The 26,310-nt window shown below is 40.7% G+C and overlaps 1 protein-coding gene across 2 annotated transcripts in view; it reads left to right on the top strand.

Annotated features, from left to right (window-relative positions):
* Positions 1-26,310, top strand: part of LOC128896336 (cadherin-99C) — a 120,763-nt gene that overhangs the window by 86,046 nt on the left and 8,407 nt on the right. The window contains exons 5-15 of one of the 2 annotated variants that reach the window (XM_054159656.1): positions 3,195-3,317; positions 8,397-8,660; positions 19,530-19,679; positions 20,083-20,301; positions 20,682-20,876; positions 22,409-22,696; positions 23,712-24,029; positions 24,618-24,758; positions 24,897-25,181; positions 25,555-25,728; positions 26,096-26,305. In XM_054159656.1, the coding sequence (XP_054015631.1) occupies positions 3,195-3,317; positions 8,397-8,660; positions 19,530-19,679; positions 20,083-20,301; positions 20,682-20,876; positions 22,409-22,696; positions 23,712-24,029; positions 24,618-24,758; positions 24,897-25,181; positions 25,555-25,728; positions 26,096-26,305 (2,367 nt within the window). Of the gene's footprint in view, positions 1-3,194; positions 3,318-8,396; positions 8,661-14,521; positions 15,824-19,529; positions 19,680-20,082; positions 20,302-20,681; positions 20,877-22,408; positions 22,697-23,711; positions 24,030-24,617; positions 24,759-24,896; positions 25,182-25,554; positions 25,729-26,095; positions 26,306-26,310 lie in introns of those variants that run through there. The other variant, XM_054159657.1, reaches the window with a different exon arrangement.

The raw sequence follows: 26,310 nt of genomic DNA, 5'->3' as shown, positions 1-26,310 counted from the left end.
TAATCTGTATTGAATAATAATATTTCTATACAATATAAGGTATATTATAGAAGATATATTTGAATGAAAATTAATTTATTTGAGTTGTTGTTTCTCCACTCGACGTATTACCGCAAATGCTGCCAACCATTCCATCATACGTCAAGAATCATAATCCGCACATTTACCTAATTTCACTGGACATGGAAATCCGCAACGGGACATTAACCAGATTGGCTCTTAGACAAGGAACATGATCGCGTGAAATGAAATTTCCCCCAATCCATTATCCCTAGCTTTGTGTTTGCTCGCGCCGATGGTGATCGCGTGTCGTGGGTGTATGTCTCGAGAAAGTTGTGACCATATTTCTCCCTGGTTCGTTTCGAACATGCCGGTGGACATGTCGCTGAGCATGGCTAACAAAAACGGTCAAGTATATATTTTTGAAATACATGGTCGAGGAGTTTGTAGGCATGGGCTGATGTTATCTGAGCTAATAGGAAGACATGACTATTGGAAGTGAACAGAAACTGCATTCCATACTTTAAGTAAAATAACTGAATTAGCAGAATATTCCATACTCTACTTTACATCTGATATTATTTTATTTCTACATGTAATATATTATTTTATGCTCATATATAGTAAAAATTAGTAAAAGTCGAGGGGATTTTAAATGATCCAATTAGTCAAGCCTTGCAGAAGTCACCCTCGTATGGAAATTACCGAGTATAAAAATGACTATAACTTGATAACAAGCCAAATATACCACGCACGTTTACACACAAATTTTCCATTGTTTTTCTCTCTCCAATCCACCCCTAAAATGGGTTCCACACGCACCCTCCACATATCCCGAAGAAGTAGCACCGTTCCCATAACTCGTTTCGCATTCGAACCGCGCCCCAGCGAACAATTTCATGCTAATGATCTCATCCACGGTTTCTTATTAGTATTCATCAAGTCCCCGCTGTCGATAAACTAGAAACGGTACGATGAAAAAAATCCAGGATAAAGTCTTTAACCCGGGAATCGCTAATGGCCGTGATTGAATGCTCGATTGTTCGACGGTCGGCGGTTTTTTGCAACGAAATCCTCGTTATCGGCGAGTAACAGCGATGCCGATCACGCGCAAAATTACGATTGCCCTCTTCCTCGTCGCGATGCTTTCCAGCAACGCGCTCATTTGCGACGCTTTTTGCCGTTAAACGTACCGCGAACGGAAGCCACGATCGATTCTGCACTTGGCACCGTTCCGTTGTTCTTTCGTCGAGATGCAAGAAGCGGCCTTCGATTCTCGGAAAGGTGTCTCGTTAATCGTTCATATAATTTCTTGTCCCTTCCCTGGCGATGAATCAGCTTGGAAACCGCCACTAACACAGGAAGCAACAGCTTACCTAAGCTTGGACGTCGAATGGGATTCTCGTGTTTGAACGACGCCTGACGCATCATGGTAGCGTTCACTTATTTTTAAAGATTATTTCAGCCGTTTTATTGCTGGAATTATTCGAGATTCCTCCTTGAATAAAATTTTATCAGAATTAAATTAATTTCTCAGTCACGTCATATTTTCATTCGATACTTTCTCACGGGAAACAAATATGTATAAATATGACACTCCATCCTCGATGAATAATTCGTCGCAAGACGTTCTATGTACACTCGAAGGAAGATTGAAAGTTCACTTGATTAGGCCCCAAGGCGCAAGTTGTTTAAAATATAATATAGGTAATTGCTTGTCGTGTACGAGGATCCAGCAAGGAACGTCTTAGCCTTAATTGCAGGACTGGACGAGTACTACCGTTGCGTTTGAACAAATCTAAACGTTGGCGACATCTCCTAGCATACTTCGCTCATTAAATGAAAAACAATTCGCATGCTTGGCTTCGACTAGCGATAAAGCCGGTCTGATGAGCCGGCGTTTAACGGTTCGCGAGCACCTGTCTCCAGGTTTGCGAACCGTAACTGTTTCAATTACTCCTCTGTCATTTCTCTGTTGCGGAGTCTGAGCATCGGGCGCTACCGCCTAGTAACGCTGACGTGGTCGGGCTGATAATTAATCCGAATATGTATTTCATGCTTCCACTAGTCCGTCGCGGAAATTATGAGAATGCGATCCTCGTGTCGAAGTTAGGTTTGGAAACAGCACTCCAACTATACCTCTTTTGGATGTGTCAATACGAGATTTGACACACCGCTGACGTGAATTCACGTCAATTTATATTCTATAATATAAAATCTTTAAATCTTTTTATTTTATACACTACATATTTACAACATTGAAGTTTGAAAACATATTTTGTAATTTTTATCTTAAAGATAATAAATAATTACCTATGGAATTCTATAAGCGCTGTACTTTTATAGTAATTCTTCTCGATTTGGTCTTCAATTAAATTAAATTAACAGTACCCGTAACAGAGATATTCAGGCATTTACTTGAAAGTGCCACATGTAACTGTACGTCCACTAGCATTTCCTCTATCCAAAAATGGTAATTGCATTATAATAACAGTTACTCGCCGACATCCAAAATGTAACAATGAACAAAGCAGTCTTAAACCAACGAACCCAAGTGTACACGAAGTACAATTTAACGTGTGAGTGAATTTGTAATCAAATCGCATGTCGCAGGTAATTACGATGGTGTACGATACAGGGTACCGTTCTCCTTGACCATATTGGCATCCGAGAATGCGCGTTGTCTCTTATGATACTATGGTCCAAGGAATGTGAAAGGTCTAGAGCAGTGCTACGGGACCATAAGTGATCGCTCGTATTTGCCGTTTTCGCAAATTGAGCGGATAAAATCGAGCTCGCTGGGGAAGTCGTGTTTACACCTACCTTCGTTTGGCGAATGCTGGGAAAGGCACAATTGATTCCAATCATAACAATTTTATTGAGTAATTATTTTAACAATACATACTGTGAACAGAGGGAGAATTGATCTAGACTACAATCTGCTGATATCAGTTTTGAATGGTTGAACTTACATTGCTATTATAATTATTTTGTTCTACACGTGTACACTTCTATTCATAAGATACGAGATACTTGAGTATATCTGACACTGTATAATGATATGAATTGTGAATTATGATCACTTTGTTTTGCTAAAGACGACTTCAAAGAAAAAGGTGTCTTGAAATAGAATTCTCAAACCGATAAATGCGTCAAGAATTTTTGTTCTAATAATTTTTTATTTTTTATTTCAGCTGAGCTGTACTGTGAAACAGACCAATAAGAAGCGCACGATACCAGTGATCGTTCGAGTGTCGGACATAAACGATAACGCACCGATATTCATTAACACTCCGTACGAAACCACAGTGCCAGAGGTAAGCAACCATAACGTATCCTAGTTTTGAGGGGAACCCGTAATCGAATACTATAATTTGAAAGAAAATTCAGTGTTATGGAAACGATAATTGACCGCTAAGTCGTCGGTGACCCCGAATCAACGTCTAGAATTTCAATTAACCTGTTACGCGATCACGATAAATCGTCGATGACGAAAGAACGCTTGTAGAGATACAAGACCCGATCTAAAACGATTCGATAAAAATAATATTGGATAGTAACAGTGGTGATCCGTCCCCGCATTACACGTCTCACTGGCTGCTATTAGATTATGTTGTAAATATAGGTTTTAGGATTAGGATTCTGCAGTAAACTCTTACTAGTGGTGTCTCGAATCATGAAATTAAATCAAGGAAAATGATGGCCTCTGACGTGAGTGTAAGCTCACAATTTATTAAGTTTATTAGGATATTAGTGTCATTATATGATTATTTTTTTAAATAATTGTACAGATGTTAGGTTACTTAGTGATACTCTTAGCGAGGAAATTATTCTTGATGAAGAAGCATTGCATTGAAATAAAAATAGTTAGTATTACATAATAGGTGTTCGGTAAGAGGTATGAACAATTATACGGAGCGATTCCACGTCAAAAAATAGAATAAATATCAAGAGTAATGAAATTGCGTTTGACGCCCTGTGTTCGAATTATTAATTGCCAAAGATGCCTATGAAGTATCTGACGCGAAAGACCTATTATACTGCAGTCGCGCGAGCGCATGCTGCCTACCACTGGCAGTAGAATAGAATAAAATTATAAAATAATAAAATTATATATTTAGGCACAATAAAAAGTCATATACAGTATTTCAATGTATACCTTGAAAAATTGTCGTACAACCCGTATGTGAAATTAATAAATACACGAAATAGAAGTAACAAATCCTAAATAATGATTTACAAACGTATCTTCGAAGATCTAGACTCGAAGAAAATTGCCTACAAGAACTCGATTCCCGCAGCTCACGAAACGAGGATATTCTTCTAATCTGATGTATCCATCTCCCCGGATAGATGGCACGAGTTCCTCGTAGAAATGCCTAGGAAAGCAGCGTACAAGCTTAGATTTCTCCGTTACGTCGCAACGTCGCGAATAATCGGTAGTAGCAGCCATGTTTCAATGAAAGTGGACTCGTCGGGCTGTCATTGCAAGGTGCACGTGCGCGAACTGTTCCAAAGCGGTCCTCGGAAGTATCGTTCCGCCGTCAAAGAGTAACGATCGGTACGGACGCTCACACGGATTCTTTTTCCCTTCGCCACATTCACGAACCGTTATAATAGAAATGGCGCATATCTCACGGGTACCGGTTGATCCAGTCAGGTGCCGCGTGCATTTGCTCTCCCTTCGACTTCCATGCTAACACGCAGGTCCGTCATGGAGCGGAAGTCAGAGGGGGCATCTTGGGAAGATATATTATAGGAAGATGCAAACAGTACTTATGTATTGGTCAGGAAAACCGTTCGATTATATTTGATCGTAGAAAGCTGTAGCTCTACGTCGTGGGTTCAAAATTCATAAATTTATAATGAGAAGAACTACGATAGAAAATGGTGAACAACGGAGGCTTCGTCGAGGTTACAAGATTTTCAAAGGGTTTGTAAAGGTTTCGAATACTGATTTGAATCTTAGACAGACCTAACAGTTAATTTAAAAATTTGGAGCTTACTCCTAGACAGTCTTAGGTAGACGAAATTAAAATGTGACTATATCCAAGGCCTCCTAGTTCCATGTCCAAGTATATATTTACTTCAAGAGGAACCGTGTCCTATTATTCTTTTGGACGCCAAAATGTTTAGGCACGGCCCTGCTAGTGCGTATTTTAATGACCCTGCATTTTATGATTGCAAAGACACGCGTAATCTCAGTGCATCTGCAGGTATCGCTCGTAACGGTATATTAAAACTGTCCACGGCCTTACGACCATTAAATGGCACGCACATAGCATTCTATGGGACATAGTTGTGGATGTTGCTACAACAAATGGTGTTTACGGTCGCATTAAGAGACAGAGAGTTAGTGAGAACTTTTAAACTTTACGTTTCGCGAGGCTTAGAGGAAGACTTTTATTGTTGAACTGTTTTACGAGCACGACTGAGGGAGGGAGAATTTACACGTGTAGATGAGCTCCGTTGTTAGTGTAAAGTTTACAAGTTTAAAATTTTTTTTTTTTTTTTTTTTTTTTTGTTGAGTTGTGAAAATAAGCTGAAATAATAATGTAACGATAAAGGTCTGGCTATGCAAAATGATATTTGCCTAAAGTCTCTGGTGACAGCTCGAATACTTCCTAGAGGAAACTCATAACCGAAACGCGTACCTGCATTCTAGAAATACTTCTGACATTTTGGAGTTTGCAAACTGTTACTTGACGAGCCAGAACACAACTGAAAGTGAATTGCTACCAAAGTATGCAATTTGCGGTCGCAATGAACCGTTTCCAACCAGTAAACACAGCTTGTACCGACAAATAACAAAGTTTATTTAGCAATGCTTGACCTTTATTACATCGACTACGGCCATTAATATTTTTCTGGTTGACTTGCAAGTTTGTAAAATCACAACTCAAGTTGGTCTCCCCATTCGTCTATCAATATTTACTTCCAGGTTCTGTGATTTATTTTTTAACGAAGATCTAAGATAAGAATACCTCGATTTATATACAGTTAACTTGTACACAATTTCAGAGAGGTTACCGTATTTCCAATACAAAGTGCCCCTGTAGCCATCACTGTAATTTCAGAGTAATTGTCCTTTGTCTCCCAATTGGTCAATTCAAGTTTTCTCACGACCGTTCCATTACAATATTTCCTTCGTTCATTATAGCTTCAACGCTTACATGTTCAACCATAGAATCGAGGAGATAAAAAATGACAACAATCTCAAAGTGCTGTCGAGTATCTTTCAATTAATTTCCTAGCTGGTATCAGCGGCGATCGTGGAAACGGAGGAAACACTTTCAATTTCGCGGCGAATGGAACGTGACCTATCGGCTGCAATTGCGGAATTACGGGAGTTCTCTCGATCGAGATCTACGATCGTTCATGATCGCTGTCTCGACTAATTATCGCACGGCGAGCCCAACCCGTCGACTGGTCTCGCGAACCACTGTCGAAGAGAAATGGAGGAAGCTGGATCATTCCCATCGATAAACGCTCGTCCAACTAAAAATCGATCTCCTTGACGCGAAATATTTAACCACGAGTTAGTATCGACTTATTCGATTAAAATTGTTATAATTATCATTGTCACAATTACGGTGCTTGTGATAATTGTTACGATTGCGACGGTCTTAGTAATTGTGGCGAAGAAAGTTCCTTCGATTTCCTAGTAATGTATATGCTGGATACTATATGATACTTCAACCGAATGCTCTGCACACTCAGTATCAGAAAATTGTATAGCTAAATCAGAAACACCCTGTGTTATTGACCCCGCGGACGCTATCTATACTGTAATCAAACCAATGATCCCTGCATTCAGGTATAGCACGATCAATCATCGCTCCAGAGTCAGCTGTTGTGCCATATGCAGCGCATCCAATGATGCTTACCAATTTCTACAATTTTCTCCACTGTTGTGAATTCCATTAGGGGAGAAGGAGAAGAATGAATCTGAGGAGATTCTCCAATTATTACTATAATTCATTTTTTATCAATTTTTATCTTCGTTTTACCTATTATAAGATGAAATAGAAATTATTAGATAATAATTTTTTACAACTGAATTTCACATATATAAGAAAGATACTCTAAGATTTATCACACAAATTCCATATCATTTAGGTCCCTAATCCCTAATTTACAAAACGCTTCCCAACATTACACCTTCCTCTATAGTAATTCTCATAATGCTGATACCAAGTCCGATAGCTTCCCCAGCTTCCAAAGCAACCACCTATAGCTTCTTAATCCGAACCCTGACTGGAACGTCCTCTATATTCGCTGTTAACGCCACGGTAGCCTGACTTACCTCGAGATTTATCGAAAATGGTTTTACCCCAGCTCTGCAGAAAAATTTCTATAAATTATCCCCCTCCCATAATGGCGGCCAAGGGCTGCGTTTTTCACCGAGTCTAGGACACTCTTGAACCCGAGGAAGAAGCTCCTCCAGGCCTTTGCGCTTTGTAGAATTATTAATCTTGACGTACAGGTGCGTCTGACCTCGCGGTCTTTAATTAGCGCTGAGCTCTGCAACATCCTCAGGGGTTAGGCTCGCCGGTATCCGGGTAACGTTTATTGGAATGTCCGAATAACGACGTTATGGGACGCGTATGCAACCTGTATCGGTCGTTGCGCTAATGCGATGGACATTTGCACGGCTCATTTGGGAAACTCGCGACCTATAAATAACGAAAGAGAGATAGGCAGAGTTTTGTAAATGGCGGCGATCATGATGGGGGATAGGTGGAAATGGGATGAAATTGGAAGAATTGTGATGGAACAGGAACAAAGAAAATCTATGGGATTATGGTATCGCGACGACGTGTCCAATGTTCTATGAATAGGTTTGGTATTAGATCAATATTTCTTGTACCTTTCATTGGTGAGAATTATTGGTGACGATCAGTGTCATAAATTTATTTGATGGCTATTGTGGATTCAATGTTACATCATATGTAAGATATTTTCAACATATCAACTTTTGTACCAAAATATTTTCACCTCAACTCAACCATACCCAGTATCACCTGACTCAGCGTTTATCTAGCGCATGCATCGTTAAATCTTGATTCATGTTCCAAAGCACAGTGTTCTAAACTTTCCTAACTCCGAAGTCCGCGGAAGTTCATAGTACTCCCTACAAGAGCAACATTCAGCCATTCTATACTTTCCAGTTAATTTCCAAGTTATTATTCAATCAAGGTATTCTTACTAGCTCCACTTCCTAATTGAAGCTCGGTCCTAGTTTGGCCAGAATTTTATCTATCAGATACTAAGCATCAATTTCGAATGGACATAGTATTGATAATATAGTTGGTAATAAGACTTCCAGAGACAAATTGCAATTTTGCAATAAAAATTTCAAACAAAAATTGAGTTCGCCTTCGTTTGTTTTGCAGTTGACACCAGTTGGCTCGACCATTTTTAAGAACATTGTCGCCGTGGACGCGGACGCTGGTGTAAATGGCATCGTAGAATACTCGATCGCACCTGGAGACGGAACTGGGATTGGCAACAATGACGGAGTCGGTCGAACCAGGATCACGACGGCCGATGGATACGGTTACTTCAGCATTAACTTGCCCCATCAAGGCCAGGTTACTGTCAACCGCACCCTCGACTTCGAGAAAACGCAGCGGTACCTCGTCACCATTTTGGCTTCGGTGAGTAATCGATCTCTATTTTTATTACTCATAATATAATATTTTTATTACTCATAATATATTAGTCCCACAGAAGTTAAACTAATCAACTCTATTTTGTGTAAATTTCTTAATTGCAATTCAATTTTAAAATACAGTATGGAAACTAACTTTTTCTATGTTTTATTTCGCGATGATGAGCACAAATATGCCTGTAATATGAATATTATTACAGCAAGTATTTTTATACACAATAATACTAATGATAAAGCTATACATTCTAGAGCTAGATAAAAAGAACAATCTGCTGCCAAAAACTAAGCTACATTTTATGAAGACGTAAATTACGACTGTATCATTTTGACCATGCAATGTATCACTCATGTATGACATCGGTTGCTTCTAACGGTATACGTGTACATCGATCTCTCGACGTCTCGCAATTTCCCGTCGACTTTTAAAGACGACTCCATGTATTATATTTCACGCTAATCCCGTATCATTCCCCATGCAAAATTCTTAACATCCACGCCATGGATTTCAACGTGGATTCCATTAAGTTTTGTAAAAATGACTAGCAATTCCGAGAACGCACATTATATGCAAATATGTCGGTCGATCTGGATAAAAATGGCCGCTGCTAACCGCGCTTTCGTCCGACCTGTTTTCACGCTCCTCTACATCGGACACCGTTTGTCTATGGAAATCTGGACGACCTACAATCGACTAGTAAACTGTTGGACCCGTTTCAGGTTACAAGTGGCGTTTTAATAAACGTGGTACACACTTTGAGAAGTGGGATGAAAAAGGTTACTTTAAACAAACGATCAAATCACAGATTTTGGTAATTATTGTGTAAAGAGCTTTCCTATGGTATGTTGATACATTTTCCTTTATAAATTATATTTTCATTTCGTTAAATGGCTAAAAAATAATTACGAAACGAGCGATCAAGTGCGCAATATTTTCTGGGGCACTCTAATAAATTAGAAGGATACATGAGCCTTTCAGAAGCTAATCAGAGAAAATTAGTTAAAATAAAAAATAAAATGCGAAGTTTGCCGCTTCTGCAGGGATCACAAATGAATTCTCGTAATTTATGTCTAAGGAATTTTACCTTTGAAAATTAATTTTCAAATAGAATTATTTAAAGGTCCTCAAATATCACAAAACTACTGTTTGAATGGATAACTCCAAGTATTTCAAACAACGATGTTTATTTTCAAACCTGTCCCAGTTTGGGCGATAAAGTGCATACTCATCCTACTAATACATGACTTGTAATATATCTTACAAGGTGAACGCGTGGAAAAATGTGTCGCCAGTTATCTACTCTGGCCTTGTATAATTAATTTCAGAAAACCTTGCACGTTGAACTATAAAAATTCCTCTCCAAGATAAGAAACCGAAATTCCTCCTACGAGTAATACCCTAAATATTAATCTCCACGTGTCAGTGAATATTATCATCTCATGCAATCCATTCTTCTGGCACCCTTTCAAAAGCGGATTGGCGCGTTCGTGCCATATTCGAGGAGCCCAAAGAAATGGTCGAATTAGCGAAAATTGGTTCGAGAGACGGCGCCTTTGGGCCAAGTTTCCTACCAATGCAAAAGGTTCCGAGAATTCATATCCGACACTATCGCGAGTGTAAAAGGGAAAGCGACGTATCCTTTATTATATTGTACCAGCTCGATATGCAGCTTCGGCGCGTGTAGCGAGATTAGAAGGCACCGATTAGGGTCAGCGCGTGTAGATATTTGCATATCGCTTCCTCCAGCTCGACATTGTTAATTCCGAGCTGAATATACTACCCGTGGATACCGACACGCAAATTCTTTCTCTATTGCATCCTTGCATCGCCGATCATGCGCTACTTACTGAGGCATTTGCTGTCTGGGAATGTTAGAAATCCGTGATATGAAATTCTGTGTCCGATGGACTTTTCTAATTTGTAAGAACAGGGGAAGGACGAGGACAAAAACAAACGATTAAAGTTAGAGATGAGTGTACCACCGAAAACCACAGAACTATTCCTAACAATCCTAAGTAATCCTAAAAAGGACCTCGATGACGTGTTAGTTACCAGCAACGATTACCTTCCTGACAAGAAACACATATCTAACGGCAGATTAGCGATTAGACACTCCAGGCACGTTATTTTTAATTCGACGGGGATTAGCAGTCGGCGGCGTTCCTATTAATTAACTTGCTCCGTATTCGTCGGATCGACGATGCCGAACATCGACACCAGCGCATGTCGTTCGCTCCGAGCGACGATGTTAATCGCCTCTGGTATCGATTAAGATCGATCGGGCGCGCAACGAATGTCAATCGATGGCTGTCGTGTAAATGTCACCGGCCGCGGCTCCGTGGGCCCAGACAAACAAAGAAACTCGCCTCGACGACCAGATAACCGCGAATAGGATAAGGCGCGGTGGGCAGCGCGAATATGCCACGACTTATATGCACCGTTGCAATGCACATGCAACCGGCGAGGCAGGGCCTAGCATCGCGGCATTAGTCACCGTTCGACTCGCGACAATGCAACGACAGCCCTGAAATTTCGTTTTCGTTCGAGTCTATCGGCGTGATCGTCGACGTGACGAATTCGCCGCGGTGGATACGGGACATTTTATTCGCGTGATCGGTTGGAATCGCGTGCATTCGAATAGCGTACGGAGCCCGAGGTAGTGTTATGAAAGTGAAACACGAATTGGTGCGGGGAGCTCGCTGTTGCCTGTGCATTCCACGTTGAAAATCTGTTCTTGGGGCTTGATACAGTATAGGATAGGAGGGGAGGAGAGGTATTGGGTGGATTTTGTGGGTAATGCAGGTCTAGGAGGGGGAGGAGAATTTTGGAAAAGCGTATTCGAAACACAAATTGCTTTATGAAGATAGCTATTGCATTCCACGTTGAAAATCTACTCTTGTGACTTGTTACAATATGGAGAAGAAGGGGTGGAGAGGTACTGAGAGGATTTTGTGGGTAATGCAGGTCTAGGAGGGGGAGGAGAATTTTTGGAAAAATGCTTTTCAAATAGAAGGTGCTCCAAATAGCTCTCTGTTGACCATGGTTTAGTACAGTAAATTAATAATTGTTAAAAGAAAAGGGATACTGGGTAGATCATGTTGTTACGAAAGGTCTGGGAGGGATTGAAGATTTTTATTTAGAGAAGTTACACGTGCAGTGTTCACGAATATGAAAAGATAAATCTCGATCGCAACAAATCTACAAATCTACAATTAGTCAGCTGTGTTTGACAACTATACCTGTCGTAGCTTGATCCTCACAACACACATAGTTGCGCGTTCTGAAAAGAGGACGCCACAGCCGACTGGATAAATGAACCACAATCCTGATGAATCTTCGGAGTCTTCATTCGAATCGTAAGATCTGAGAATTTGTCTTCCAAACAATCCAGGCACCTGCTTCATGTATACTGAAGTAAAATTGAAATCATCGGTCATCTTTGTTCGCGTGTGAGCTTCGGACGGAAAATTGACTTCATACGTCTTCGAGCATAACTGGTTTCTACTAACAAGGGAAGCACTCAACATGTCCCCCTCTGATTTTAATCTACTTTTGCGAGATAGTGGAATGCAGGTCCTTATTACTGCGCGTAAAATATTGGGTGTAATAACTCGATAATTTCAGAGATATACGTAATTAAAGTTACATACCTCGGAATATGCGCATAGTATGAATATCAATCCTTGTCATCGAAGTGGCCGTGGCGCAGATGGTAATAAGCAGGCGGTTCATGCACTCGAGGTCTCGCGGGTTCGAGTCCCGTTCACCGTGAATTTTTTATTAATTGATTCCTTTTGCAACTCCAACAACGACGTGTATGAGTCAGAATAGTACTCGTACACGGATTAAATCTTGGAAAACAGGGACCTTTGATATCAGTCTCCTTGACGCTATTATTGACCCTCACTCTGCAATATCATTTTTAATATCATGGTCTCTAAATCAAGAACATCCTTGCTCAGCTAAAATTTGTTTGCTGCTTTAAGCATTGAAAGAACTGAAAAATTTCGAGTTATTCCTTAAACTCCCTGTGACATACGAAACAGGAGGCGGAGAAGATTCCATTCTTCTAAGCTAGGAGAGGGAGCAGATTCCATCCCCCATTCATTTTGAAGGAATTTGGGAGTGAAATTTCCCTCGGGTCTTCAGTGATCCACATTGAAATAGTAGACCAAGTATGTAGTTTATTTTTAACATGGATCATCATAGATTTTTCATCTTACTTTGCGTGAACGTTCCGTCAGTATCAAATCCGCATCCGTGTTCTTCAGAAGCGGAGATTAATGGTGAACATTCGATAGATAAGTGGGCGTTTGCCAGACGAACGGTTTCTGCAACATGGTTATGAGAAATTGAGAAGCTGTTTCTCGTGTATGTAGCAAGTGTTCGCGCATAGGCGTAGACAGTCGCGGATTTGAATAAATCGAGCCCTTACACACAATTACTGTAAGTCTCTCGGTATTGCTAAAGTTAAACTACAGATATCTATGTAAGTACGTTTCCTCTTGAAAAAAATAATTTATCAATAAAATTGATCCTTTATTACAACAGTTATCCCTAGAAATTCGAATAAAATTATAGTTAACAATTGAGAAATTTCGAGAAAAAATTTAAAGTGCATGCCACAAATTGTCTAGCCTGGCAGGGTTAGTCTTAAAAAATCGACGAATAAAAAGATCTCGAGGGCCTCTTCCGCGTGGGGGCCCCCACGCAGATGCCTCAGAGGCCCCTAATGGACCAATGAGCCGAAGCTTCATTAGTTTCATGGTAGACTTCCAGCGAGTGTAGGCGAGTATCGATATTTGTTGCGATGACGAGCACCAAAGCTGCGTAACGTGTTCAGATCTGAACGATGATAAAGAGTTTATGCAAATCGCGGAATGACAGCCAATTATTTCCATAACAATGGTCAGCGTTTACGGTTCCGCTGGTTTCAATGGCGAAACGTTCAACTTAACACCCAGTTTCCGGAGTTTGCGAATCGATAGGAACGCGAAGAACGAAGTTGCCGTGAAAAGTAAATGGAGTAGAACGAAACGAGGAGACTCTTGCCATTAAATCAGTTTGCTGGACAAGGGTTGTTAACTTTGCCTCGAATACTTGAATATTTTTAAGACGGTTCTGAAATTAATCGGTGCAGTAAGAAACAAAGACCTTGGAGGTTATATCGGCTTGCAGAACGTGAGCCATTAACTTTTGGAATTTTGTAATGTCTTTGGAACTTTTCTGAAATTAATTGGATCGAGGATTTATAGCAACCCACATTCAGTAATCTCATATTCGAATATTAATCTTGGACAGAACGAAACACTGTCAATGATTAAATATTTAGATAAAATTTCATTATTAATGTTAGTGAGTAGCATGTTCGAGTTATAAATATATGACAAAACGCCTGAAAAACTATCAAACATCTAAGGTACAGTGGAAGCTCGATTGTTGCATAAAATCAGAGCTAAAAATGCCTGCAACAATCAAAAGAAAAAATCCAACAAGTAGCTGCATACAGTGTATAATAACCACTTATGACTCATGCGTAGACCCCTACATTACTTGTTGCTTAACGACCATCCTCGCCACTTGTCGACACCATGCAATAAACGAGGTTCTCATGCCATGGTCGAGGTTCTGGAGCTTCCTCCATATAATCCTGACCTTGCTCGCTCCTTCCGACTATCGTCTGACTGCAACAAACGAGCTTCCTGCATTAATCAGGGTAATCAATCAAATGATTAGTTGCTCTGCACAGCACTGTTTATGGCGCATGGTCTCCAACCTTCCTTGTTGCTTAGGAATCATCACTTGTCGTCACCATGTTACGAACGAAGCTCTCACGTTGTGATTGGGACTCTAGTTTATTCCAGCTTCCTTTAGTTCCGACATTGGTCCTTTTAAATCGTCGATATTGGGCAGGAATAGAGGTCAAAGCATTAGCAAAATCTGTGTGAGGAGTAGAAGAATATCAGTATTATGTTGAACAATAACATATTTTCAACCCATCCGGACCAGCCTCTGAAGCTGACATACGATTCTTCCAAAGGCGAATAAAATCCGCTAGCTTGCTCTGAGTGAAGCGACGCGATACAGTTACGATATTGTAATTTCAGAATACAGCCACGTCGGTATGCTCTGAGAATACCTTGATGCACGTGCACCGTGCAGAACGGTGGAGAAATAACTCCGCGTCGCGCTCAAAGCCTCTTCGTACGCTCCGTCGATTTTATCATCGAACTCTGTGATTTCGTTCCGCGAGCGCTGCTGGCAGGTTTTTGCTGAAATCGATCATCCGTACAGTCGGCATTTTCGCCGAGCATCGCCTTCAGGATACTCCAAGGCTTTCCGGAAACGTCACGCGGTTCGCTACACCTTCGCGCGATCTGCATAGACAGTTGCTTTTCCACGCCCTGATAAGATCATTGCCTCTGATCGAGATTGCTGCGTAATTTTACGCTGTCAATCTAACCGAGAGACCTCCTACCCTCGCATGATTTCTCCCCACGTTGGTGTGGCTGGACCTGGGGAGCTGGTAGCGAAGTAATTAGCTACGACAGCCTGGAGCTAATCACTTTCAGGGACTCTTTTCTTCCTGAAGCGTTTCATAAAATTCCACATTGCCAACAGTACGATTTTCCTTATCAATCGAGTGTTCAGCATTACCCACTCATAAAAGAAAACAAAACAAAGTTACCACCGGCTTCTGCCTTTTTCAAATTTCAAAGTCGTCTAAGGGCTCCTGATTTATACAACACTACAGGAATGTCGCGCTTTAACGACGGTGCTTAAACACGTACGCTGAGGATGCATGGTCAGTTTGACGAACGACATAGTAACTGCCAGCTACGTGCACGGTGAGTGCAAGGAACACGCCTACTGTCTCGTTCATTTGCCACTTGCTAATCCACGGGATACCCGGGACACCTCGTCGAGCGACAAACGCGATAGGAACAGTGTTAACGGACGTCGCCGACTCCGTATGCTTTCAAGGCCGAAGGAAGTAATGCATACGACGAAGAGAAAGAAGCGGAAGAACCGATAGTACCAGAGAAGACAGCCTCAGGGGACCGACAATGGGACTTTTTAATCCTGCGAAAGTACTTCTGCTCGTGGTTCTGATACGAGCCGAGCTTGGCTATGTTGGCGCCGCTTCGATGGTAAGTGACCACTCGGTATGTTGCTCGTACACGGATCACGCGTGATGGAATCTTTTATCCCACCAACGTTGACTATGTATATGATGTACCGATTGAGTTACGTCGAACGTTCATCGATTCGGGTCGGGTACATGTAAGCTTCCATTAATGTCTCTATCAATCAGGCTGCGTCGGATCGCGCGGCTTTGATCATTGAAATCCATTTAATGCCCCATTCAAACACGAGATACGAGGGCGCTGAATTCTGGGTGGGTTATTTTCGGAGGGATGGTTTAAAAGTTTGTACGTTTTTAGTGGGTATTAAATAGTGTAAAAGATGGGTGATAGCTGAGGTAATGTAATGGGTTAGTCAAAATAGTGCGAACACCAAGGCTGAGAATTGTCTGCTTTCAACTGATAACATTGGGGGTTGTTCTGCGATGATTTAGGATGTCATTGCTTGGTATCTAGCTGGTCCCATTATTACAGTTAAGGATTGTATGGCAAGCAGCATGGAGCATTCTAGATGACTAGGTTTATAATGTGACTTGTATGGTCTTTCCAAACAAAGCTGCTTTTGAAGACGATCATGAAGACAGTAAGGAAAGTTCAGTTTTAAGGAACACAAATCTTCCCCGTCTAGATCCAACCCAACAGCTACAAAGTCTCCAACCAGAGCCAGTAACAACTGATTCTAGTTCTTCAGATATTGAAATCCAAGCAACAGATGCTACAATTGTTTGATATCATATAAGGAGTGTTTTCAATTGCTGTCCAATCTTTAGGAGCGTAATCTTAAGAGTAAAACTACGTAACAACAATATAAATCTGGAATCCCTGCAGCCGATCCTTAAACCAAAGAATTCATGTACCATAAAATAGCATTGAATCACAATGCACGAATACGACAAAATCATTGATTCCTTTGTAATAAGGAACTAACATTGAGACTAAGTTACGTGTGCAACAGTATTAAACATGGTTGTTCCCGTACTGGTTTATTGTAAGCTATGCGAAGGTTGACAGGAAATTTAATTTACGATAAGAAGACTTTCTAAGCACGGATGGTGTTTCTTGCATCAGGTGTCACGGGTGCGTAGACACCGCAGCAATTCAACCCCAAAATTACGACTGTAGCGGGACAAGGTTTACACCTGGTCGCGAGAAAAAATTCAGTCGAAACTGTTCCCTGTGAAGAAAACCAACCGAAGTGCTTGTATTTTATTACGCGCGAAAGATAAGCCACGGATTTAAGAGTCTCTGGGCCTGTACACCAGCAGCCATAAACCGTGGTCCGCTAGCAAACCGTTAGGGTGTCGGGCAAGCGGCCAGGTTGGCGATCCCACGCGCACCTTCGGAAAATACAAAGCCTGTTTCCACTATTTGTGCTAGAAAATTTAATGATGGTAGGTTGGAAGATTCTTCGATAAAAGGATCTCTCTGTAGGAGCTCGTTATGGGGTTCTAGACAGCGTACTAGGACCTGATAGTGTTTAACACAAATGATTGGCAAAATTAGAAAGAATATATTAGGTCATTCCATAAGTTCGTACCACTTATTCTTCACCTATTCAAATTAATGTGTAACATACCTTTAAGCGTTATAAAATTAAATAGAAATCAAATTTCAGCACCTCCCATTCTAAATGACATGGATCAAACCTGAGACAGTACTTCTTAAACAGTATACGTGAATTTGAATAATTACTATAATATTTATCGACTTCACTTTCCTGTAAAAGTGAGTGAAGTGAAAATAACTACAACTTTGAAATGTCTTCTTTGTTTTTTAGTACCCACCCTGTACATATTCATCTATGTACGATACATATAATAACACGTTTAATAATAATAATAGACCCCGAACGCTAACAATGCACTGCACAGATTCTCCACGGATGAAATTATTTTGTGGTCAAACTATAAATAGCTCATGCGCTCCACGACGATAGAATTCATCCCACGGGGTGCAATTTAGAAGACGGGAAAAATTGAATTAAGTCGGCGTGCACGACAATTACGTCACCTCTGCGGGGAACGCACAAGAAGTAGAATGTAGAAAATCAACCCTTCGCGGCAACGGATGTTGGCTACGAATGAAAAATGAGGTAACTTCGGTGTACCATAATCAACGGTGATGCGTACCGGTTTCACTCTCGTATCTTGATACAAATGAAACGCGAAAAAAGATCGCAGCGAACCTCTACGGATCTTTGAACCCGTGATCGGTCTTTCCACCGAGATCAAGGTGTACTGGCTGCAACAGCTGGTGGATACAGGTGTGGCTCATTTGAATATTATGTGGAACAACTGGTCTACTTCTTCTCAGACCTATTGTCCTTCGTTTCGTGGGGCGGAGAAGTTTTCGTGCGTTTCGATTGTGGATACAGTATTGTTGTTAACTGGATGGACCATGTATACACACACTCCAGTGTAGTGATATGTATATTATAGCAGTACAATATAGTAATATAGTGGAGTAGTGTAATATAGGACAATAGTTCAGCATCTCTTCTTCTATATAATATAACTATACGTATACTGTATTTGTGTATTATACTAGTACTCTATGGTAGTCGAAATAATTCCTCCGACATAAAATTCGCTACGACTCGGAATCAGAATTAGATAGACGCAAAGCTTACAATTTATTTTATCGTTCCGAAGAAATAATCCCTGAAACAGGCTTCATACATTACGTACCCACCCTCTCTACACTCGTATACGCGAACCAATCCGCGAAGTTTGCGCTCTAAAATTGTCACCGTGCAAACAACTGGCGCACATCTCCGTGTAAAGTTTGAAATAAGGAAACAATTGCCAGTCGCAAATTGCCAAGCGACAATAACAGGCCGATTGGTAACGAATTCCGTTCTCGATAGGACTGCGAGGGGGTCTGGTAAGTTACGAGGGGCACACGTGCGCCCGACGGAGTCGCCGGTGACGTTTTCCTCGATTTCAATGAATCAAGCGAAATTGCATCGTAGGTACGGCAACCGGAGCCACGCCCGTTGTTACGAAAGAGGAGAAAGAAGAAAGAATACAGGGCACAGTAAAAGAGAGAGGTCCTCCTGAAGCGGTAACGACGTCTGGTACTGGGTCACGATGGCTTCGAGTCCGCTCGTAACCGCGTCGAAAACGTCGCTCTAGAAAGGCTCCACCCTCTTCTATTAAAATTCGATAGCGAACCAGGCATTGCTTTGGAAAATATTCGAATGCCTGCGGAAATAATTTGCAATATTGCGATTTTTGACGCGTTGGGTCACACCGCTATGTGCAATATGTAGTATCATCTATGCTATAATATAGTATTACAGCGAGTGTATGTAAGTAGATTGTAGTATTGTAGAACAGCATAGCAGCATAATACAACGGTATAGTATATCGGTGCAAAATAGCAGAATATCAAAGAATTATTGAGGAAGAATGCTGTTCTCCAATTGTAAATTCAATAGAATTATTATTTTTTGCTCTTCTAATTATTTTTTATGATTTCCTGCGGTTAATTGTGCGCAGTTAATTCTCTCTCCTCGCGTACTCGCTTTCCCGTTGGGTTATCAGGAACAGAAACTAGTACATATTTCAGTCACGATGGTGTTCCAACTAAAATGCTAATTACATCTTTCTTGTTCCAGTGTACATAAATACTATAATAATTATTAAAGTGTTAAAGCACCGTCGTAATTGGTGGAAGCAAATGAAATAACTACTGAACTGTTTGGTTGCAGGATCGAGCCAGAAACACGTCTGATAGATTCACATCTACCACTACTTTGACAGTGAATATTAGGGACGACGATGATCAAGATCCCTCCTTCATCTACCAAGGGTGCATGCTTTCGGACGGTGCCTGTATTAACCCTGAATATTCAGCATCGGTATGTAAATTTATTTGACATTCATATAAATCATGTGTGCTTGCTTGGTTAATTCATCGATTCATAAATTCTTCTGCATTTGACGAAGTACGTATGACAAAAAGAAAACTGCACTATTTAATTTTGTTCCTTTGTCACTTCAAGAACAATATGTAATTCTATCCCTATGTGTCATATTTTTAACATTCAATATTTACTTTTACTAAATTTTTGGAGAAATTAAACTGAATTAATAATTAAGTAATTTTAAAAAAAAGTTCGACATTAATACGAGTAAAATTGCCGTACATAGTATTGTAGTTGTAGTGTTAATATGTTACCGATTTCTCAGCTCTTAAATCTAATGAAACATGAATATAAAGTGCTGAACTGGTTCTATAAATTGTACAATTTTTGTTGCCAGGTATCCAGTGGAGTGTTGTCAGGGATACTCAATATATCGCCGGAGAAAATACAGGCGGTGGATATGGACAGCATCAACGCGCCCATTCATTACTCATTCCTCAGTGGCAGTCCACCTAATTATCGCGAATTCTTCGAAATAAATCCAAGCACTGGCGCCGTGAAGCAAATTAAGGCTGTCGACACCACGGTCACGAAGAAGTTCGATATTATCATTAAGGTGAGTGCTGAGTTGAATCACTGCCAGGAATATGGGTACAATTGTATTCGAACTATACGTGACGTATAAGAATACCATATAGTCGTTCGTCTTTATTTCACCGAATAGTTAATTGGACAAATTTTTATTCGTTTACCATAATATAACGTCCAAATATAAAAATAGCTCACTGTACAAAGGAATAGTTATTTTAATTCGTAGATAATGAAACTATTGGACGTAAACAATGGTGTTTAATTAAAATTGGAACTGTCGATGACTGAATCGATGTAGAAATTAGGTGCCACTTACCTTACGCGCGGTAGCGCTGAAGGAAGCATAGCAGTGCCGAGCACGAGGGCCGATAAGGGTGTAACAAAGCTTTATTTATTTCACGAAAGGCCGTCGAAGTATCTGAGGCGAAACGATCGGCCACAGCTAAATTGACTATTACCGTGAAGCCAGTCGACAGCAATCCTCCAATTATAACGGCGTCGAACGTAGAGGGTTTCGTCGATGAGAACGCTCCGATCGGAACAAAGGTTATCGACAAAAATGGCGATCCCATAGTGCTCACCGTTTCAGACGCTGATTTGGTAAGTTTAATCTTTAAACTTGATCTCCTCCCGTTCAACGAACCGTGAACGAGATACGAATCGACCGTTTAATTCACCTCATTGTTGGCGAACGACGCTCCTGTTTAGCCGTTAGAACGCGATGCGAGAACGCGAAAAATTAACCATACCCGTTAAGGGGCGATTAAGCAGCGAGCAGAGAAATTGATATCCACGCCCCTGTCGGTATTCGAGCTACTCTAATCTAATCCGACCACTTTAGACGAGATCTTTTAGGAATTAACAAGAGGAACCATTGCGTGTATAGCGAATTTTTGCAGATGGTGATTTGGGTATCAATTAATTGAAGAACAAGATTATAATAATTGAAGCTATAAATGAATAGGGACAGATACACGAGACAGCATCGTTTATAATTATTTTGAATTTACTGTCTATTTGATTACGATTTTATATTGCCCATAGTATATTATAAAATATTACTCGAAGTAAATATAATATAAAGTACTAACGTATTCCATTCTTATCACAAATTCCTAGATTGTGATATCCAAACTATTTCATCTCTTTAATGACAAGTAATTTACATCCCCTTAAAGAAACACTAGTGAAAACCTTGTAACAAAGCATTCAAATTGCAAACTTTGAAAATCCCTGTCGTGTGCATATTAAACAAAATAAGTACAGAAACGTTCCTGTAATAACACACCTATTAGTCCAAACGCGACCATTCCGGTAGATTACCGAGGTTCGCCGCGAAGCATAAAACCGTAGGCAAAAGAGACCTTAACCGACACAGGAATATTCCTGACCCACCAAAATTCTTGAAAAGGATTATAGCGTGCCGTTAAACGTAACAGCCGATTCCTGTATTCGCTCTATGAAAGCGTGACGTAAAATTTCCGACAAGTGAGCGCGACGAGCTTCCACGTGTTCACGAAAATACCCAATATCCGCAAGTGGATTAACGTGTACTCGATGCGTTTCATTTCGCAAAGGTATCGACCGTTTTGTGGAAATTACTGGGACTGAAATTGTATGCAGCATTCGACTCCCGCGCGGCGAAATCGCGCTGGTCACTTGCCGTTGGACACATTTTGGGAAACTTTATTGAACCCTGACAACATCCGCACCGTTCTCAAGTGTTCATTTGCGAAATCGTTTATCGTTGGACCTCTTTCAGCCGGGAATGCGGGCGCCGTAGTCGTGTTTCGGTTTATGGTTGCACCGAAATAAATCCAGTGGTTAATTTGTGGGAAAATAAATGTTACGATGTCTTCTCGAACACCTTATTATAGCACGTTCGCGATATTTGTACTTGGAGTGCTTTGGAAGTATTTTAAGATCGTTAGGAATGTAACGGGTTGCTTTTGTCCAACCCAGATGAAATTTTGTTCAGTCATTCTTCGTACTCTAACAAAGAATACAGGCTACTTGATTTGCAGAAATATTATCCATAATTATTATTAACTCTTTGCATTCGCAGTCAAAGGATTAAACAACATTAGAATCAAACAACTAGAACAAAAATAATATTCTTTAACAATGTCTAGAGCCCCGAGGATCCAAAGCCAGTGTACACCTTCGAGCTGACCACGAACTTCTTCGCGATCGACCCGTCCGGAATGTTGATCGTGAACGAGGAGAATCTGGACCGAGATCCTCCCAGCCCTGGACGTTTCCGATTTCAAGTGGTCGCCAGGGAAAAAACGGGGGTCGCTGCGTCCACGCCATTATCCTTCGTTGTGACTTTGAACGACGTCAACGATAACGCTCCTACGCTCCCTATGACAGCGCCAATCACCGTCCAAGCTGGAGAAACGAAGAGGGTGGTAACGAAGGTAGGTACACGTTTACTGCAACTAATTCCTCGTCGTTAACGTCGGAAATGGAAAAAAACGTTCGAATACTACATATTACAGGTGGTTTATCACTGTAAATAAAACATGTACCGTTAATTCGTTCTCCAACCATAAATGATATATCCACGACGCGTGCACTCTCTCTAACGATTTTTCATCTAATTTATTTCGTCGTAATTAAATGAACGCGGTTTATTTGTATGGACGCGCGGTTTGAAAACATCCTAGTAAATCTATCATGTTCCAACGCCATCGCCGCTCGACTGCTTCGGGGGAAACTGCATCCGTATTTATGAGCGTAGTCGAGAATAGCTTAAGTTTGAAACAGAGGATCTCGACGAAATAAATTCCGAAAGCGATAAGAAGTGTTCTATTTCGTAACCGTTCGATTCTCGTCGCGAGGATCCCGTGATATACAATGTTCACGTTTACTTTTTCCCGGTTGTTTATGTGGCCTCGATTGGAGCACTATCCGCGGTATCGCGAGTATCGATCCCTAGTTCATTACAATTAATTACCATTGTGTAACCTGAGAGAGGAAACCTCCACTTGCGTGGTTTCGCACTGCGTACAGCTTTGGGTTTGGTCGTTTCGTGTTTGCTATGATTTCGAAACTGTAGCACTTTTTACGTTTCAATTAGCTGGAGTTTTTTTTTTATGGTTTTAGGACCTGTAGGCGGGGAGCGAAGTAGAATTTCTTACTTTGTTTTATTGCAGGAAGAACTTTACTGCTTCTTTTGTCAGTAGGGTATCGTAAAAGTTTACGTTGGAAATTCTACTTTATTTTTAACAGAGGTGGAGGAATTATTGTGTAGAATACACTTTTTAATACAAGCTTTCGAATCTATTCTAATAAAGAATTACCCTACACGAAATAGACCAAAACTATAAATGATTGTTTTCTTGTACTATAGCTTTGGTTTCTCATGGCTACGATCTCAATATTATTGTAAATCTACCAGAAAAGTTGGTCTAATTACATTGAACACGTTAGGTGGAAGCGACGGACAATGACAACGGGGAGAATGCTGAAATAACGTACAGTATTTACCACGTATCGAACAACGGCTTGCAAAAATTCAAAATCGATCCCATCACCGGCGTGATCGAGTCCGTGAGGAAATTGAACGCTGGTGAACAGTACAGCATCACGGTCCAAGCGACGGACAAAGGCGGGAAATATTCGCAAACGATAGTCGAGGTGAACGTGATCCCTGGACCCAATACAAGGAGTCCCGTGTTCCAACAATCGGTGTACGAAGTGCAGGTCAGCGAGGGAGCTTCGATTAATTCAACAGTCGCAACAATTACTGTAAGTATCTGTGTACTTGGTATTATTAGATAACCATAGACATTGTTGTAGGCATTGTGTTCGCCGTTAGTTCATTTTAACTTTGATTTCTCGGAACTCTCGATGAATTTTTAATTCTAATGATTCGAACGAAACGCACTTGAGAGCATTATTGTAATAGTATCGGTACTGTGCTCGCCTTACGTGCAACCGATCTATACCGGAATTTTCGTAGAAGTATCAAATGTGTATCGATTTCGTTCGATGCTAGCATATTTGAATCTGTTCAATGCAAAGTATTGTTGGGTTGAAGAATGTATTTCACTGAATATCAATATTAAATAACAAAAATCTGCAGGTACATTAATTTTCTGACATTTGCAAAAAAATCTCCACACATATGCATTAATAATTCTAATTATCAAAACATAAATTGTGAGATCAATTCAGTACAGAGTCTTTCCTATCACTCATAAATTCAGTAACAACAAGATTAGCAATAATTGAAGATACGATTCATCCCAATTGCCTAAGACACCCAATACGTTCACCTCCAAAACGCTCAATCCATCCAACGTGTCATACTTAATAATCGACAACATTTTTCAGGCGATCGATCCGGAGAACGACCCGGTCTCCTACTCAATTGTTTCTGGCAACGATCTACGCCAATTCGCGATCGGCGATAAATCTGGCGTGATCACCGTTATAAGGAAGTTAGACAGGGAGGACCTGACTCGTTATCAGCTGGTGAGTTTTCGTTCGATGGTTGTTCGGGCGTCGCCCCATAAAACTTGCCGCCTTACAAGAAAAAGCAATCGCCGTTTCTCGTAACTGCTGCGAGGCAATAACGTGGTTCTTATCTGGGACGACCGTTTCTTCCGACAGCTGATAAAGGCCGAGGATTCCGGTGGCCTGTTCAACACGGCGACGGTGAACATCAAGGTGACTGACATCAACGACAAAAATCCGGAATTCGTGGACCTGCCGTACGAGTTCACCGTGAAAGAGGGTGAGGCCCGTAAATTGATCGGTCGTGTCCACGCGGAAGATGCCGACGAAGGCGTCAACGCCGAAATTACGTACTTCGCACCCGACGATATTCCTTTTACTGTGGATCCTGAAACTGGCGATGTCCTGACGAAGATTGTTCTGGACTACGAGCAGAATGACGTGAGTGTTTCGTTTATTATTTCAGGGGAAGGGAAAATGGAGATTTAAGGGTAGATGAAGATGATATGACGATAATACGACAAGAATGTGACGATATGATAATATTAGTTACTTAACTCCTTTTTTCTGAATCATATTCTGTTTGAATTCGTACAGATGGAATTAATTTTCCCTAAGATTCTTTATTATACTCGTAATTACTTTTGCATGATGTCTGCCGTGACGTCATTCGAACGAAAACACTTTATACACGACATGTATTTAATAATACCACGATTTTCCAGTCGTGATGTTCTTTACAGACGTCGTTAAGCGCACCTTAATTTTAGAAGCGCTCCGTAAATTGCGGTTGATATTAAATTCTGATTTACAGGAATATAAATTCGTGGTAACCGCGAGAGACGGTGCTCCAGATCATCGTCTAGCCACTGCAACCGTGACGGTGAAAGTCGTAGACGTCGAGGATGAGATTCCCGTTTTCCATCAAAGCAGCTACGAAGCACGAGTTAAGGAAAATGTGCCAGATTACACTGTTATTCAAGTGGCGGTGAGTTTAATTTCGAAACAGGAGAAATCCCTTAAAATTAAAATTAAAACATTGTTGGTCAATCCGAAAGTTTATCGTAAAATGATCATAAATGTATAGAGTAATTCATTTTAATATTAATGTCTGTGAATAACATAAGTAGATTCAATTTTAACATTAAAATATATTATCTTAAATAATAATGCCAGTACAGACTCCCTGTGATTTTAATTTAATTATAATTAAAATACACTTCTGCATGAGGTGGCTAGTCTAATTACATTTTGCGTGGTCGATTTCCGCTATACCTTTGTGGCGCAAAGAACGCCATAAGTTCTGGACGAACGGTCATCCTCCTCGGGCCTAAAGTGAACGCGTTTAATTCCAGGCCGATGATCCAGACACAAAGAAGCACATTACATACACGATCAAACAAGGAGACACTGAACTGTTTGGCATAGACCCGAAAACTGGAGTGATTAAAACCCTTCGTGGGTTGGACTACGAGAGGGAGAGCCAACACATTCTCATCGTTGGAACCGAGGAAAACACTAGTGATTTACCTGGATCCACTACCAAAGTTATCGTCAATGTTCAGGTAAT

Source organism: Hylaeus anthracinus, unplaced genomic scaffold (assembly GCF_026225885.1).
Source record: "Hylaeus anthracinus isolate JK02 unplaced genomic scaffold, UHH_iyHylAnth1.0_haploid 0, whole genome shotgun sequence".
Lineage (NCBI taxonomy): Eukaryota > Metazoa > Arthropoda > Insecta > Hymenoptera > Colletidae > Hylaeus > Hylaeus anthracinus.
This window is presented reverse-complemented; position numbering and strand designations above follow the sequence as displayed.